Raw genomic sequence first — 14,087 nt, 5'->3', positions numbered from 1 at the left:
TTGCTTTCTGGCAGAATATCTGATGACCCAGGGTAGTAGAACAGAGGGTCCGCTACACATCAAGGTGTGTCACCTGTTGATTCCTTATGTCACATATGGAGAATCCCAGACAGTTTCAGTGACTTTGCTAAGTAGAAATAGTTTTTCTTCCTCCCATGTTTAGACATCTAAAGTAATATTGAGTGACCTGAGTGTTTTAGTAACAACATCTTGTTCAATGTGGCCTCACTGTTACACAATGAGGACCATGCAGCTGGGCTATTGTATTTGATATGCTTTAATCAGACTCAGTATTGTGTAGAGGTTCACCAGCTTAAAGAGCTTTAACATGGAAGTAGACCTGAAATAATGCTGAGGAAGATAAAATGTATAGCACGAAAAAATAACACATTTCTATTTGGAGGTTGTATAAAGTTACTACTAGCAATGCAGTTGCGGAGTTATAGCCAACAAGTGTTCAGTTAATATATTTGTTAATATATCTTTTTCCAGTCAATATATGTATGTATTTTCATTGTATTTTTCTGGAGGCAAGTCTCTGAGCTAGGCTGTGAAAATTGCTGCTGTTTCAGAGCTGGGGGACCTGCAGCTCAGTGCCACTGCTTCTCCACCTCTGACCTGAGTGTGCTTCTGTTTAGCAGTGGTTTTTCAGCTAGAGGAGAGTCCTTCCTTTTACAGGTTAAAAAAAATAGGTGTAGAGAAAATTGCCATCCCCTCTCCTTTCAGCTTGTCGCTACAGGATATAGTATAAGGATAGAATTGAACAAGTGTTTGCATTTAATAATGATTTCTTCCCTCATCCCACTTCAAATATTTACAAATATCTCAAACATTTTAATGACTGTAGTGTCATTGAGAAATATTGACCTGCTTATTTAAAAAAAAAAAAGAAAAGAGGGAATAATGAGACCAAATAAACGTGGTAGAAACAAACCATGGCTGTTTAAACTCTTTAAGAAGAAATAATTCCAGATGCTTGTGTCAGCTACAGGGATCTGACGGTGTCACAACAGTTGCTCCAAGCACAAATGGAGTGCCTGGTGTGCAGAGTGTGGTGAGGGCTCTTTCTGCTCTCGTTTATGTTCAGGTCAGTCAGAAAATGCCTTTACTTGCAATTTAAAATGCGGTTTGTAAGTGGCACAGCTTTCTTCAGAATAGTGTGTTTTCTTCTATGTTTCAGGTTACAATGGCAGACCAAATCTTACAACGAAAAATGGAAATGGAAAAATAATCCCTGGTAATAGTGGAAAACCAAGTGGACAGAAAGTAATCAATGGCCCTCAAGGAACAAAGTGGGTAGGGTGACCTTCTCTCCAAATTCAAGATGCTTTGGCCTTTTATAGTATTTACATTTTCATTAAGAAAAGACAGGCGAACAGTGCCATCAGTCAATGAAGCTGTAAAGTGAAGTTATACTTACTGGTCTAGTTTCCAGTGTTCCACTGAAGTCTAATGACAAATTCTGGATTTTGTTATTTTAACATTTTAAATGTCTGATTTAAAGCATAATGGCTCAAATTTTCAACTATAACATTACTCCCATAAATTTACTGATTTAGTGAAACATTTTTTCTTCGAAGTCAGTGGGACTTACACTCCCCAGTGACTCAGGGCTTGTCTGCTGTACAGTGTGAGTGAGGACTGTCCAGGATAACTACTGTGAAAGATGTGTTCAGCAATGCTTCTCCCAGACTCGTGCCTCAGGTGGAAGCTTGTGAGCAAGAGTATTGAAATATAAAGTTACTCCATAAGTGTCATGATGCTTTAAATGCACATATGTAGATATCTTTTAAGTATTTTGCCATTCTTACAGGCATTCAAATACCTCTTCCCAGAGATATTTGCAGAAGAGCTCAGATGCCATTGATAGGAAAGCCCCACGAGCTGCCTACATGCTCAGACCTTGTCTTTTAAAATCCTTTCCAATGAATTTATAACCAAGGAAAGCAGGGAAGAAACTGGTGCTTCCTGCATGTTAGCCCACATGCTGAGCAGTAGGAGACTGTGGTCAACCTTCCTGGCATTAGCAGAGCTGCTCACACACGGCATGACACATAAAGACATTTATTTTATGGCCACTTCAATCTCACCGTTTGCATAGAGGAACATAAAAATGCATCAGCTTTGTCACATTCAAGAGGAGGCATTTTGAAAAACATGCCCAAAACCCTTTAAATAGACTCCAGAAAGTGGGCAAGAAAGGTCCTTGAGTGGCCATGGGGCATCTCTCTATGCTTCTTGAGAGGAAGGCATTGCTGCAAGCAGGGCAAACACCTTGTAAAGCAAGAGGATCTATGCCAAATCTAGGACCTAGAGGGCTTCAGAGACTGAGCTCATGATCTGCTGTCCTTCCTGCTGCAGTCTTTTCCTCAACACCAGATGTAAGTCTGGCTTGCCAGCCTGGAACTGTTTGTCATGTCCTCTTCCCATTTTCCTTTCAACACTTAACACCTTTTGCATTTTTGTGTTTTGTGGCTCAGCATCTGTTACCTCAGGTTAAAATAGCATACAATTAAGCTCTTTTGGATTGAAATAGCAACACAGACTGGATTTTAACTGCAGCTAGCTCTTGAATTCAATCCAATCTCTCAGACACATTTGTTTTATGAGACAGAGGCTTTTCTTCAGTCTGCTGACCAAATTAAAACCTGAGCTACTTTGTTTTCACTTCCATTTCAATATAAATTTACTAGTTTAATTTTTCCATTTTCTTTGGTTAGTAGACATACTTTTAAATCCCATCTTCAAAAGGATTCAGGGTCATACTGAAATAAATATTACAGGAATCCACCTTAGGAGTCATGCAGCCCAAGAAAATCAAGGGAATTGCTCTTTTGCACATGAGAGCTACATTAGATGATATTAATATGATTGCGCAGCTCTGGAGCCCAGAGATTTTCTGGGGATTTACTTTCTTCAGCCATGATTTTTCAGTGATTGCTATCAATTAGGCCCTCAAAAGACCCTGTGTGTTGTAGCTATTCCTGAACTTCACACTTAGTGTATAAATTTCCCCAGGATTTCTGTTGCTGTGACATTTCATTTCACCTCCTCTTGTGCTAGCTAAAATTGAGTCCATCTATTGCTTTTAGATTGTAGATCTTGACCGAGGGCTCGTGTTAAATGGTGAAGGAAAATACCTTCAAGATTCCCAAGGCAACCCTCTCCGAGTGAAATTAGGAGGAGATGGACGTACGATTGTTGGTAAGTTACAACTTCCTTCTTACAGAAAAAACATTTACAGTTTCTGTACCCATAGTACAAGTCTTTAAACTGTTCAAGTCTCATGCAAACCATTTGGAGTTGCTTGTACTCAGATCTCCATCACACAGTCAGCACATTGCAGGACCTGGGAAGGCTTTGGGGCGTTCTGTGGGGTTTCAGAGTATGAGGCAGAAAGAATCTCTCGAGTCCATCTTACTTGTATCAGCATTATAAAGAAATGCAGAACTTAGCCAGAATAAGGATTGATGATTGTTTATATCTTTGTATATATAAAAATAATTATTTCCCACTGCTAGCACTGTACCAGCCATATGTATGTGTTTATTTCATTTTTTCCTCTGAAACTGACCACACACCCTGTGTGTGATCTCTGAAAACACTGCTGTTTGCGTGTCAGTCCATCTGTATAGATCTCTTGAATACAAATTCAGTGGCTATTCTTAAACTGCTTATCACGAATATTTGCAGTATCCAGAATCTGGCACACAAGTTTATCTGCAGTGACAGCATCTCACCAGCTCATCCCAGTTTTTCCTTGCGCGTTTGACATTAGGGAGCAGAATATGAATTCATTATACCTTTCATCAACAGTTATGAGAGTGACTTAGATTAAATTCACTGTCTGCACATTGTGATTTGAAGTGAAACCTCCCTAGAATGTTTATCAAACAGCGGGAAAAAAAGTGAACACCACTGTGGTTTATCTGAGGTTCTTCTGAATCATTTTCCAGCTTCCTTAGCCATGGCTGTTTCCTAGATAACACCCTTCTTCTCTGTCAGTTTACTTGCAGGAAGCTGTATTCACACTGTCAGTACTCTTGTGGTATCTACTGTGATAAAACACCCTGCTATAAGACCAAAATGGATTAATGATGAGATTTTTCAGCTTTGTTCTTTTCTCCTAGATGAAAACGGGGCCCCAATGGTGAGTCCTGATGGGTTACCTTTGTTTGGACATGGCAGATTCAGTAAACCTCTAGCGAGTGCACAAGATAAACCAATAATAAGCCTTGGAGGAAAGCCTCTGATTGGTCTTGAAATGGTTAAGAAAACAACCACTCCCTCAACTACTACTACAACAATACCTACAACAACTACCACAACAACTACTACAACCACTACAACAACTGTTGCTACAACAACCACCACCACTCCCAAACCAACCACCACTGACCCACCCACTGAGAAACCAATCCCAACCTGTCCTCCAGGCACCTATGGACAGTATGATGATGAAGGCAACTTGCTGTTGGGGTTCAATGGCCTGCCAGAGTGCAATGCAGAAGGTAATTTCCTTTTGTGCTGTTTTAATTTCCTTGTCTGTGCTATTTGTACAGTGGAGTTACACAGATGTAAAACGGGAAAGAATCTGTCTCTGAAGACTTTGGTCCATTTGATAACGTAGGAGCTGAGATTAGAGGATATAAAGAAGGGTTTGGGTGTTAAATGTTTTTTCATTGGAAAATTCCAACTTTCCCTAAAGCTGAATTTTTCTGTAGAAATATATTGTTTTCAGCAGATTTCTTACCTTGTGTTAGATCCACTCCTAACGCATGTATTCACTCACAGGAGCACAAATGTAGACAGTAGTTTTGTGGACAAAGCAGTCACATATGAGGTTTTCTCAGTCCATTTCAGGCCAGGGAAGGACCTGGAGGCACCATACATTTTGTCTATTTTGTGTTCATTTATCACAATGAATTCTGAAAAGTCTCTCTTTTGAGCTGTGGTGGAACCAGCATTTGCAAAATGAGATTCTTGTTCTCTTGCCAACCCTTGGAGATAAAGATTGTCTAGCAGGAATGCAGCACAGCACAAATGAAGCTGGTGAAAGTCAACCTTGGCTCTGCACGGATAAGGCAGAGAGTTGTACACTAATTTCTTTAGAATATGAAAATACAAACCAGTGTCAGTGCATGTCACTTTTTCCCTGTTGCAGTTATACAAGCTTAGGATGTGGTGCCAAACTGAAATCCAGAGTAAACACATATAAATGCACTAGTCTTTGGGTGTTGAGCCTGTTCCCCACTATGTTTTATGATTTCCCCACCTGAATGTTGCACTGCAAACCAGTTAGATGCTTATTTTGCAAAACCAGATCAGGGAGCCTCATACCCTTACCCTTCCTGTTTGTAGGTAATCCCCAACTCAGTCTACTAATGGGCAGAAGTAGCAGCACAGCCATAATTTAAACAGCATGTTGACCATCAGGCATCTGCCAACGGCAGTAGCCAGTTGTAATGTGTAGTGAGCTCCCTTTACCTTTCCCCCATACACCTGTATCTCTTAAGCCAAAGTAGATTTACAAGTAGGTCCTGTAACCATGGCCTTGGAAGCTGAATGATCACTTTGAAGAGTGCAGCAATATGGAAAGATGTGGTTTCAGCAACTCACAGAGGGTCTAAGGATGGAATCTTTGGAGAGGATCTCAGAAGCAGAAAACAAAATTCCCTTACCAGCTGCCCTGGGTAACGAGTCAGAGATGTCAATGCCTTGTGCATGTGGAATTACAATAAGTTATGGTGTTAATATTTATGTAAGCATTAGCCCCATATTTGACAGTATGTATTTACAGAAGTCTACTTGCATGTGCACATATGCATGGATGTGTAAGCACACAAATGTATGTATATAAAAATTACCATCGTTATAGATTTCTGTGAAGATTTTTGCTCTTCCCTTTGGTGCTTTCATAGTTCTTAATTGTATTTACAAAAGGGTTACAAGTATATATGGTCACTCTCGTAATTTCATATTTGCCTAAAGGGAGCCTTGATTTTTGGTAAAGTCCCTCCCACACCCCCAGCTCCTTTAGCTTATCTTAAATATTGGTTATTTCATGTAATGTTTCCTCTCTTTGGTCTGTGCTGTTTGTTACCTGGAGGACCTCTTCTGAGAATACAAATTATAAGAACAGTAAGAATTCGTGAAATATGGCTGGGGTAAAGCTGAATGTAGGCTCCAGAAGCTGAACAAAAAGCTTTGCAGTATTACTTTTAGCAGAATTGTGGGCTGTGGTCTGGGGAACTTTCATGTGATTTTATGAACATTTAAAAACATTCTACTTGGGTTTTTTGCCTTCTACCAGATGAGCTTGCTGAATCCTTAAACTTTGTAGAGGCATGAATAAAAACTAAGTTTTTACTCAGGCTGTGTGTTCAGTGAGAATGGTCCTTAAGTCACTTATAAACTGCCTGGCATTTCGACAGTATGTCTGCAAATGCCTCACAGTGGAAGACTAAAAGGACAAGATGGTACTGGATTTCTACTTCTCGCCTGGTAGATAGTTAGAGCAGTGTTAGTCTTTACCTGGCAATTTTGAAAGCTTTTCTGAAGAGTCTAATCTTTTTAGGTTTTTTTTAATCCTAGTGACCTGCCTCAAGATTTGATAAACAGAGGAACTTGCTTGAAAAGAAATCGTTGTTGTCATATTTATTTAATGATGGCTGTTTTTGTTTAACAAGTGAAGTTATTTCATGAGCGATAAACAACTACTACTTGAATTATCAAAACAATTATTGCGGTTTTTACTTGACCATTTCCAAATTATGTTTTTATCTTGTCTTTCCCTTTAATCTGAGTCTAGAAATTATTCCAGATCATTTAGTGAAATACTCTTTCTGCCGAAGCTTGATATTTGTTGCTAAGTGCTTTACTCACAAACAGCCAGGGGCTGCAAGTGCCAAAACTCACCGCCAAATAGTCTATTCAAGCTTTGGCAAATGCTCTTACTCTCTTACTCTTCTGCTCAACCCAGCAGAATTTATTGTTAACGTTTCACTAGATTCAGCAGTCTCTAGCTTTCAAGGAGGAGTTTGGCCACACAAGCACGATTTGCCAGTGAAATCAATCAGCTAAACTTTATTCATAAACTCACAAAGAAAAAAACTGATGGAAACTTTACCACGTGCTACATGTGATAAAATCAAGGGATGAATGCACAGTCTGCTGTCCTTATAGATGTCAAAAGGCTATGGCAAGTGGCCATGGGAAGACTTAGCCTCGTTTGTTACAGGCAGGGTTCACTCAAGAGCTTCAGTGAAGGGTGATGGAGCGAGCTGCAGAACTGCAGCTGGTGTATGTACAGAAAATAATAAAATGAGAGGTCTTTTGGGAAGTACTTCTATTGTCACCATTGCACAGCTAATGCTAAACAAGCACAGACAGTGAGGTTGAGTACAAAAATAGAAAATCATATTTGGCTTTGCTGGATTGTAGGTAGGTGAAAGACTGACTAGCTAATACGTGTGAATGAGCTGAAATCTGCCCATGAAAGATTTCAAATTTCTGCATATCTGATCCTCTTGTTTACTTGGATTTAGTCAGACAAAGCTGAGCACATACATTATAGCTGTTGGTTGATGCTGGTCAATTATGATGAGATCTGCAGAACTACTTTGTGACTGACTACCCTCAGAGAAGTCAAGTGACTTCCAAGGAGATCATCTCCTGAAGAGTGGCTGCAGAAGTCTACCATAAGAAAATGTCAGTTTCTGATATATGAAAGTCTGACAAGGATTAACCCATTTCCTGTGTTTTCAAAGCTTATTTTGGCATTGAAATCACACTACAGATTTAAAAGAAAATTATTGTAGGAGAAAAAAACCAGTCTTATACAATTATTGTTTATTCTAAACAAAAAAAAAATCTGCAAAATGAAAATGTGTAATTCAGATTATATTTGTGAAATATTTAACATTGGCAGTTGAAATTTTGCACTGTGTGTATTACTGGCTTGGTGAAAATAACACTATTACTTTCATATTGAGTGTTACATTACCAATTTATGTGAAGTGTCCTGAGGTCAAAGCTGTCTCTCACTTGTCTTTGTTCACACACTGGCCACTCCCAGCATTTCGTTGAAGACTTCTGATGGTGCCTGCAGTGGGTTCCACCACAGTGCTTTTGCTTTGTTTGCGTGGCTTTTTATGACTATTCTGAGCTTTGTGTATTCTTTGGCTTCCCTGAATAATATGTGGAGAAATGTGTCTCTCACAGTGTGCAGGAAAGCCTCCAGGATTCAACAGATGAGGTACTTGATGGTTGATATATCTGGTGCTGGATTTATGACCTGAAGAGATACTGAGATAATATGAAGGAATAGGCGTCTGAGAAGTCTTTTTGTGCATTTGCATTATTTTTGGGGTGGATTAGGAGTGTGTTATTGATGTGCACCTCATAATCATCCATTCTTGCTATGCTTTCATTTGCATCATGGAGCAATCTTTGTGTGCACAAACTGAATTACTGTTGGATAAAACTAAAGCAGAAGCAGTGCTTCAGGATTATATGTATGTGGCCCAGCCTGTAATGGGCCTTCATTCCGCAGGATCAGACTAGAGCTAGTGCGAAGTAAAACCCCAGAAAATCCAGCACCAAGTACTTCATTCTACATGTTCATTTCTTTTGGGCTTCATTACTTGCAAGCATTGACACAGTCTGTAAATGTCAGGGCCCTGTGGGTTGTTCGTTTTTTACACCTCCACAAAAATATTTGGACAGAAGTATTTTAATTGCTTGGTTGTTTTCTTGTTATATAATGTTTTCACATTTGCTGTTCTTGAGACTATAAAATATTTTCAAATCCTGACATGAGTGTTACGTATTTGTTGGCAGCATACCTTTGGTCCAGAGCCACTGCGGCCTGGGGCAGAGCTCCTGGCAGGTGCATTACTCTTGATTTTGAGTAGCAGCCTTGAACCCATTTTCCCCCAGCAAAACTCCTGGCTACTGCATTTAGCTGCTCATCTGTTATTCTAAATATGCAGAGCAGACTGTCACTGTGTCATTTGGAAACTAGGCAGTTATCTTATTTCTTTACAAATTAACTGGCTAAATATTTTTATATTAAACTTTATTCCAGAAGTATTTTATTGAATTCTTAAAGCGTTTTTTTCTTTCTCCTTCAGTAGATACGTTCTCGGGACTGGATTCAGATATGACAGCAACTCCAGAGGCATATGTGATATATGATGATGGTACTGTTTAACTGTAAATAGACTGTAAAAGTCTACTGCAAGTGGCATGTTTGGGGCTGGGGGTTTTTCTGTCTTCTTTCTCTGGAATTGGGTTCAAGGGGTCAGATTGGTGATTGGGAGCTTAAGCAAGGGGTGGTGAGCTGGAAGAGTCCTGCATCACATGTGAAGAGAAAGGGTGCAAAGACACCTGTTTCTGGACATGAAAGTCCCTTTCTATCGGTCCTGCAATCTAACAGGAACCTGTTGAGGAAATAAATTAAATTCAGAGCTGGGTCATACAGACACTGCTTCAATCCTGAATTCACTTCCTCTGGTACAACTTGTAACTCCAGCCCAGTCAAAGTCAATGAACTCTTCTGAAATTGAAAATCCAAATAGTTTCTGAGTCCTGGAAACTTGAAATACCTTAGTGAGTTTTTAGCACTCTACAGCACTATGAATATTTTTTTGTCTTTTTTTTTTAATGTGTAGTCTGTATTTAGACAATTAAATATGCTCATACTGAATAAGATCACCTACATATAAAATAATTAATCTGCTAAATTCATGTAGAATTTCAATCAAAGAGATTGAAGTTAGATGAAAGAAGAAGAAGGAAATATTTTTGCAGAGTTATATTCATGCCATCTTGATATTATAATCCAGGACACACAAAACTCAGCTGAAGATGAAGCCTCAAGTCCCAGCATTTAATTATAAGTTTGCACAGGGAATGCAAATTCTCAATTCCTGGAAATAGCATTCACTTTCTGTCACCAGTGCTATCTAATGTTCTGTCCCTTTTAGTCCTCAGACTTGTGCTTCTACCCGCATGTAAGTACAGACCTCACTTAAACAAAAAGCTCTTTTAATAGAGTTTATGGCTCTAGAATAATGAAAGTTTTTTTCTTTGTGGTTGTAGTGCTGAATCTTAAGTCAAACCAACAACAGAAAAGCACTTAAAAAGGGAGTGCAGCAGCTGAGCGGAAGATACCATAGATGTTTGAGCTTTTAATTCTGATCACTTCATACTGAGACCGACATTTAGAATATGAGGAAGAGAGAAAGAATTAAAAACTGCACAAGACCTACATCGCATGTTCCTTACATCCCCATGAGTGCAGAATATCCTCAGTGCACAGGTCTTTTGCCAGGCTTCCTCTTAGGTACAGGTCACCTGCAGAAAACATATGCTTTAGCAGTTTAGCACAAAATACTCAAAGCCATGAGCCAAGTCCCCCAGACTGCATGAGGTCATGGCAAGGATGCCAAATGCTACTTTCCCCTCATTTTGTGTGTCAATCAGGTAGCACAGTAGCTTTTCAAAGAGCACTGAATTTAATGGGACTGAATATCAGGATTCATGTGGGCCAGTTAGCCTTCCTTAATGGCCCTAAGTGGGACCACAAATGACAAGTACCAGACTCCACGTCTCAAGTTGCAGGAGGGTTTAAGAGCAGTATGAACCACCTGTAGTGGTTTAAAATAACGACACAGAGTTAAGAGTTTTCTTAAAGAGCCATTTTTTTCACCCCCTTATCTCCTTCATTTGGCATCTGAGGGTTTTGGCCAGGGATTCAGTTACTATGCCATCTTCTCTTGGGGGGTTGTGAAGGGAGGTAGCAGATGCTCATTCAGGATGTTGTATGAATACATTTGTTTGCTGCCATTCTATTTAAATTTGTTAGTGAGGTCTAAATCAGCAACAACACTATTATTCAAAGGCAAGGACTTTGTGCTCTGTCCATTAGTTTGATAGAAGCCATTGCAAGGCTGAGGTGCGACCAACCTCCACTTGGAGGCCCAGAAGGAGTGTGCAGCAGCTAGAGCAGTGTATGTTGCACTCCTTTGAGACTGTGGCTGGTGACAGAACTGTTTCCTTTCTCATACTTAAGCCAAAATAAGATGAAGTATGCTAACATTTTCATTTTATGTTTCCTCTGAAGACTACGAGTTTTTGGAGAGCACTTTGCCACCAACCACCACCACTGTAACCACCACTACTGCTTCTACGACAACAGAATTGGAAGCTGTCTATCCGGAGACTAGTGTTGTTGGCACTGGCCCTGTGTCGGAATATGATATCGCTGGAAAGAAGAGGTTCACTGGTAAGGATGCCCTTTGGTTTATGTAGCTTACTACTTGTAAGAATTCTTGTTCTAGCAAGGTCAGCCCTTAAGCTGAGACCATTGTGCAAGCACATCCATCAGACTTGTGTGTGGTCCTTTTAAGGACTGCCACTTCAGAAGCCCAAAGAGCAGTACCTTGTTCCTTGCTTCTATGCTTGGATGTCTACGTGTGGGGACCACTTTTGTTCAAACCTCTTTGTACTCTTTCAGTGTGAATGCTCTGCTTTGTGATTTGCATCATATTCAATCTAGATGAAGTCAGTAAGAGAGCAAGAGTGTCTATTCCAGTTCTTTGTTCAGCTTAACTGCATCAAACTTCACATCAGTAGTTCAAGCAGTGCAAGACTCCATGTAGGTGTGAGTCTTCCTCTGGGGGACTTAATTCTTTTCCACTGACCCATGCAACCCCAGTGATTTCATCCACCTTGCACAAGCACGTATGTCAAAGGTGTGCTTCAAAGTCAAGTAATGAAGGGCATTTTGAATGTGCACTTTCCAAAAAATAGATCCAATAGAGATGAATTTGATTTTGCTATTTGTATGTTTGCTGTGTAGAAGGAATTTGGTGAAGGAACCCCCAATACATTACATGAGCCATGAGGCTGTCTCCTGTGTACACGAGCTATTCAAGTGTGTAGGTTGTTGTTGCAACACTGACTTCAGAGCTGCTCTCCTTTGTCAGAGAAGCAGCTGGGGGCCAGAACAGAGGGATCTGGAGATTGTAAGGCACTGCATTCCAGCCTACACCCCAGACTGGTGACACCCCCTCCAGCCCTTTACATACCTCTGGAACTTGAACTGAGGTCAGATCAGCTGCTGACTCACCTGGCATTTCAGATGGGAGTTCAAGGGATGGAGAATCATCTTTAATCCATGCATTGCCTTCCCTTCCAATATCCACAAGCTTCACGCAGCTTAGAGTGGAGCTGCAGTAAAAATTTGTTTTTATATATGCCAAGACTTTTTCCAGTGCATCTTCAGTTTCCCCATCCAAACAATTTCATGATGTTTCTATTCCTCTCTCTCACTGACAGTGCTTCTTGATTCGTTTGGCTAAATTTAACTTCATTGCAAGATCTGGAAAAAATTCCTTTAGGGCATGAAATCCAATAAGATAAACCAAGAAACGTTGGTTTATGAACATTTCAAGGCACTAGGGAAATAATATTACCATTTCAATGAATTGTATTATTGCAACTGAATAAACATTTCCAAAGTAAGTTTTATAGTCCTTACTTTGAATGTTACGGTGACTTTCAAGGCAATAAAAAGATGATTTAATCTTTTCCTGAACTGAAGTGCAATTCCAGTCAGAATAAAGCTTTTAAAAATAGAAGTTACAGGTTGGGAGCACATGCCTGGAAGATAGAGACTCATGACTCCTGGTCCCTTAGTACCCAGGGGACCACAACAACAATACATTTAAACTGGTTGGACTTCACCTTGGAATTAGTCTTCATATTGCCTTTGTTGTTTCACTCCAGCTTCAAATTGTTTGTGTAAGAACCAACCCACCTGTAAAGTCTTAGATAATCAAAGGCCCTGTCTGTTCCTATGTGTAGAAAAGCAGAGTTTGGGTGACATTTTCATCCTACCTTCCAGAGCAGCTGGAGGTAGCGTGTAGAGAGTCCTGCAGTCAGACTGCTCTCTTCTGCTTCTTCTAGCAAAGACAATCCTTCTGTCTTTGCGTAATTTTGTACAATTGTGAGTGTGGGGTAGACCTGAATATTGGCATCCCATTCCCCCTGCTCATCAATCAAATTGACTTTGAGCCATGCTTTGTTGGCAGCAGTCTCTGGGCTGGAAGGGGAGGAATTTTAAAATGCATCACAAAACTTGACTCTCTTCTTTTCAAGAAATTGACAGCCTGTGTGCTACTTTATGGTACCTAACAAACTGTTAACTAAATGCCACCCTTCCTTGTCTTTTCCAGCTCCTTATGTGACCTATCTCAGTAAAGATCCAGCAGCCCCATGTTCCTTGACAGAGGCCCTGGAACACTTCCAGGTGGACAGCCTTGATGAAATCATCCCTAATGACTTCAGAGAGAAAGATCAGCATCCCCTGAAAGCCCCTCACAACATCACTGTCGTGGCAGTTGAAGGCTGTCATTCCTTTGTCATTGTGGACTGGGCTAAACCTGCTCGAGGAGACATGGTAACAGGTACTCTCCCAAGGTTGCTCTCCTAGTGGTGTAATGGAGAATTGTAGAACCGACCATGTTGGAAAAGACCTCCGAGATCATCAGGTCCAACCCTTGATCCAACACCCCATGTTTACTAAACTGTGGCACTAAGTGCCACATCCAGTCTCATCTTAAAAACCTCCAGGGATGGTGAATCCACCACCTCCCTGGGCAGCCCATTCCAATGTCTGATTACTCTCTCTGTAAAAAATTTCTTCCTGATATCCCACCTAAACCTCCTCTGGCCCAGCTTAAGACTGTGCCTTCTTGTCCTACTGTTGGGGAAAGGTTTTCTTAAATGACAGTTTTTAAACTGAACCGATGTCTCATGACTCTGATGTTTCACTGCTCTGCAATTTTCTGAGGGAGGTGAGCTACTTCGTGAAGAGAAGGGTCTCTCCATCAACCCTCAGTGCCAGACTGACCAGCCCATGTTGGTCCAGATATCTCGATTTTGGCACTGATTTTGTGACAGTGGTTCCGAAGGCATCACGTCCTACCTGCATGGTAGCTCTGATAGTGCTTTGCTCAACTGAGCACTTCTTCCCCCAGGTAGTGGCCTCAGCTCCACCACAGGCACCTCCACAGCCT

At 40.5% G+C, this 14,087-nt stretch overlaps 1 protein-coding gene across 1 annotated transcript in view; it reads left to right on the top strand.

Annotated features, from left to right (window-relative positions):
- FNDC1 (fibronectin type III domain containing 1) overlaps nt 1–14,087 on the top strand; it is a 42,386-nt gene that overhangs the window by 10,677 nt on the left and 17,622 nt on the right. The window contains exons 8-13 of the mRNA XM_017813789.1: nt 1,181–1,296; nt 3,093–3,204; nt 4,131–4,511; nt 9,138–9,203; nt 11,129–11,290; nt 13,245–13,475. Of these exons, the coding sequence (XP_017669278.1) occupies nt 1,181–1,296; nt 3,093–3,204; nt 4,131–4,511; nt 9,138–9,203; nt 11,129–11,290; nt 13,245–13,475 (1,068 nt within the window). The remainder of the gene's footprint in view (nt 1–1,180; nt 1,297–3,092; nt 3,205–4,130; nt 4,512–9,137; nt 9,204–11,128; nt 11,291–13,244; nt 13,476–14,087) is intronic.

This window comes from Lepidothrix coronata, unplaced genomic scaffold (genome assembly GCF_001604755.1).
Source record: "Lepidothrix coronata isolate B3197 unplaced genomic scaffold, Lepidothrix_coronata-1.0 Scaffold42, whole genome shotgun sequence".
Lineage (NCBI taxonomy): Eukaryota > Metazoa > Chordata > Aves > Passeriformes > Pipridae > Lepidothrix > Lepidothrix coronata.
The sequence above is the reverse complement of the archived record's forward strand: the minus strand, read 5'-3'. Positions and strand labels throughout refer to the sequence as shown.